Source organism: Vidua macroura, chromosome 5 (assembly GCF_024509145.1).
Source record: "Vidua macroura isolate BioBank_ID:100142 chromosome 5, ASM2450914v1, whole genome shotgun sequence".
Classification (NCBI taxonomy): Eukaryota; Metazoa; Chordata; class Aves; order Passeriformes; family Viduidae; genus Vidua; species Vidua macroura.
This window is the reverse complement of record NC_071575.1, coordinates 40825666-40829706: the sequence shown is the minus strand read 5'-3', so window position 1 is coordinate 40829706 and position 4041 is coordinate 40825666. Positions and strand designations below refer to the sequence as shown.

The 4041-nt window shown below is 50.5% G+C and overlaps 1 protein-coding gene across 2 annotated transcripts in view; it reads left to right on the top strand.

Annotated features, from left to right (window-relative positions):
- Positions 1 to 875: 875 nt before the first annotated feature.
- TBC1D30 (TBC1 domain family member 30) overlaps positions 876 to 4041 on the top strand; it is a 52978-nt gene continuing 49812 nt past the window's right edge. For both annotated transcript variants that reach the window (XM_053978386.1, XM_053978385.1), the window contains exons 1-2: positions 876 to 1276; positions 3582 to 3746. In XM_053978386.1, the coding sequence (XP_053834361.1) occupies positions 1024 to 1276; positions 3582 to 3746 (418 nt within the window). In that variant the 5' untranslated portion in view covers positions 876 to 1023. The remainder of the gene's footprint in view (positions 1277 to 3581; positions 3747 to 4041) is intronic.

Below are 4041 nucleotides of genomic sequence, written 5' to 3'. Positions count from 1 at the left end.
GCGGAGCGGCCGCGGAGCCGGAGCAGCAGCGCCCGGGCCCGCCCCGCCCCCGGCATATGACCCGGGAGCACGGGGGGGGGGGGGGGGGGGGGGGAATCACGTGGCCCGGGCGGTAGCCAGGGCCCCGCCCCCGGCCTGGGCTGCGCGCGGAGGCGCTTCCCAGGCGTGACCTGCGCGCTCCGCAGCCGAGGGGTGGATGAACTTCCACGGGAGGCGTGCTGAAAGGATGCAGCCAGCCCCTCTGGGTAGAAGAATGGTCATCTCAGCCAAGCAACAGGGCAAGAGGCAATGGGCAGAGACTGACGCACAGGAAGTTCCACCTGAACATGAGGAAGAACTTCTTTACTATGCTGGTGACTGTGCACTGGAGCAGGTTGCCCAGACAGCTTGTGGAGTCTCCCTCACAGAAAATATTCAAGAACTGGCTGGACGCACACCTGTGCAATGTGCTCTGGGATGACCCTGCCTGAGCAGGGAGGTTGGAGCACTCAACCTTACCCATTCTGTGATTCTGTCCATTCCTGACCTGAATTAGTCGCGGCTGTTACGCCTATGGCCGTGCCTCCCTGCACCGCCATCGGTGCGGCAGCCAGAGCCCAGGCGCTCCCGGCTCTGGCAGCCGTGCGCACCCCGCCATCCGCTCCGGGTTGCAGGCGGTGTCACCGGGACCGGCCACAGCACAGGTACTGAATTGCTGGCAAAACCGGTTCGCCCCTCCAGCGGGGAAGCAGGAGCGGGACGGCCGGCAGGACGGTGATGACCTCCGTGGCAGCCGCACGGTGCGCGGGTACCGCGCCCGGTGACACCGCCCCGAGGCGGAGCGAGATCCCCACCCTCTGTGGCCCGAGGCAGGTGCAGCTCCCCCGCCCCGGCCTCTACCACGGTGCGCGGGGAGGGAGCGGAGCCAGGCGCAGCGCTCCTGCCTGGGATCTCCGGCCCGCTTCCCTTTCCCCTGCCCGCCCCACCCCGGCTTGCGACCGTGGGACGCGCTGAGCCCGGAACCCGGCGGCGGCGGCGCGGAAGATGGACGCGGCGGAGGCCGGCGCGGGCGGCAGGGCGGGCAGCAGCGCCGACAGCCTGGCCGAGGAGGAGGAGGAGGAGGACGAGGCGGGTCCCGGCAGCGGCCGGTCCAGCCGCACCTCGTCGCTGGTGAGCGGGCTGCTCACAGAGCTGTACAGCGCCGCCGAGGCGGCCGCCTCCTCGGGCAGCGCCCGCTCCCCCGCCCTCCGGGAGCTGCAGCAGCGGCCGAGCCAGGTCAAGTACCTGCGGCTGAAAGGTACAGCCCGCCCCCGCGCCTGCCCCTGCGGCCGCCCCGCCGGGGCCGGGAGCTACCTCTGCCGCTTCGCTTTTTCCTTGTGCTTGCAAGGGAGCCCTGCCCGAAGATGCCCTCCGTGCCTGCGCGCACGTGTCTATATGTGTATATATGTCCATTTCCAGGCTTTCTGCGTGGCCGTGGCTCCCAGGAGCTTCCCACGTGCTGTTAGCTGAGAGCTCCTTTAGACTAGGAGCTCTCCTGTGCTGTTCACCCCTCTTTTGTTTCAGGTGCCCTAGGAGCCGAATTAGGGTTGTCTGCGACTAGTTTCTGCGACAGACTGCCTAAGCTTTTGTGTTTCTGCGAGTTGGGTGCTTTTCCTCACTTACAGTAATGAATAAATGTCCAGTTCTTCTTTCTTTCTTTTTCTTTCTTTTTCACTCACTCCTTATTTTCTGAATCTAGAAGAGATGCTACATATACAGTATCGTAAGAGTTTTCTTAGAGCCTTTTAGTTCTACTGGACATAAACTAAACTGGACAACTGTGAAGCCTACTTGGAGGTAGGCATGTCTTCCGAAGGGGGAAAAAAAAAAAAAAGGAGTATAATGAAAAATGTAAATGCTGGAGTCAATCAGAATCTAAATGAAATTTTCAAAGAATTTTTATGAAAGTTAGGTAGCCTCAACAGTGCATGTTTGTGAAAGACTAAGACATGCAACTCCAAGTTGATCCAATGAACAGGAAAAGAGAACAAAGGCCTCTTGTCTCCTGATGTTTAATCACTTTTGCTTTTGATGAGGAAAAAAACAAAGAGGTGACTAAATATGCCTGTTTTTCAGAGCTGTACAAACAGCTATCTGCTTCCGTGTTTGGCTTCTTAATGAGATGATATGCCTTCTGATGTTACTAGGATGTAGCTCAAGTTCTTCTGTGTGTCCTTTGGCAACCTGTGACTCAAAAGGAAATTTTCTTTTTCAGAAATACATTTTGTGGTGTTTCAACTCATTAGTTTTGCTGCCAAGTTACTGTTTTTTTACAGGCATAGCTAAGTGGCACGAGTGGGAAAAAGTAAAACTTACCAGACAATTCCGGTGGTGACTGTATAAATTACAAATGCAACTTTGTTTGTTTGTTTGTTTATTTATTTGTTTGGTTTTTTAATCTAGTTTTAAATTATCTTGCCTGGTACAGGTGGTTGGGAATTGCATCTGAGCAGCAGGTGCTGAAACAGGATAGTGGCTATAAAATACAGTATTTTTTCAATGGCTCCCCTGTCCCTGCAGTCATACTTTTCACTAGCACATGGTTGATGGTCATTTCAGCCTAATTTGTCCTTTTCTTTAAGCTCTCCAGAACTATTGGAAAAGTTTTGCCACATGAGCTGAGCTGTTTACCATCCCACTGATAGTAGCTTTTCCTGGATGCGTACATATTTTTCTCATTAGATCAGGTTACTGAAGAATAGATTTTTTGATTGATTTTCTTTCCAATGTCAGGGGACAGAGGTTGGACTGAAAGTGATAGTTTGAAAAGTTAGCTTCAGGGAGCAGGCAGCTGTGTAGATGATGCTGGTGGCAAGCTGTACCAGGCTATTACAGGGAGGAGCTGAAGAGGTTCAGCATGTGATAGGCAAGACCTAGGATTTCACTGGTGGGGGGAGCCTCTGAGAACAGAGCAGAGGACTCAGAAAAATGAATGGACTGAAGACATCTCCCCAACAACTCCCTTTTCTGGTCCTGAAACTCACCTTATGGGAGGACAACGGGAATATTAGCTGAGATATTTTGATGAACTGAAGGGGTCTGGTGGCACTATAACTGGCCAGTGGAGATAACTGAGGCCATGACAGAAGTCATCTAGTTGCATTTTAGTGGAAAGAATTTCCCACTTAGAGCTTATTCTGGAGTTGCATTTGTAGCTTTGCAGGCAGCTTCTTGAACATATTCCCTTGTCTGTTACAAATGTATATCTTGTCCAGGCAGCTTCTGGAAGGTACTGTATTTAAAATGTATCCCCTGGTTGCACTATTATCAATATATGCTGTCTATGTCTGTCATGTTCCTCAGAGTTTATAACAGCATAATTGTTAAGATTCATACTCTGCAATAAATTGAAGTACTTTTGTTTAGAAGAAAATTAAAGACTTTGGCTCAGATTCAGAAAGTGTTTATAACTGGGAATTACCCCAGTCAACAGAACTTGTCATTTATGGAAAGCTTGTATTTGTAAATGTCTGTGGGGCAAGTGCCTTTGCGTGTCAACTACAATAAGCTGTTTGTGAATCTTTTTGGCATGTACTGAAGTTGTTTTCTCTGCTTGTTGACAGATGTTGATGAATTAACAACTATAAAACGAGAACTGAATTACAGAATTTCCGTTCAATCAGCAAAGTTGCTCCGTCTTCTGAAGCAGAAAGACAGGCTTGTACAAAAAGTCCAGAAGAACTGTGACATTGTCACAGCTTGTTTACAGGCAGTTTCCCAGAAACGCTGTAAGTACTTTCTGTGTACTAGTGTAAATAGTTTATTTCATTAATGTGGGCAGTGTTTCATTTAAGCCCTCAAACTTAATTTAAAGTCAAGAGGCCAGGCTATGCTATTCCTTACTTATGATTGACTCCTAATGATGTCAGTAGTACCTGGAAACAGACAAAGTTCAACTAGCTCAGCTGGGTAAGCTGCTGTAGCCTCAGCTGTTAATTCTGTGTAACTCCTTTTTACCAAGTTGATCCAAGGTGAAGAGTATTGGTAAAAACAAACCTACTTCCCTCAAAGCCCTTTATTGGA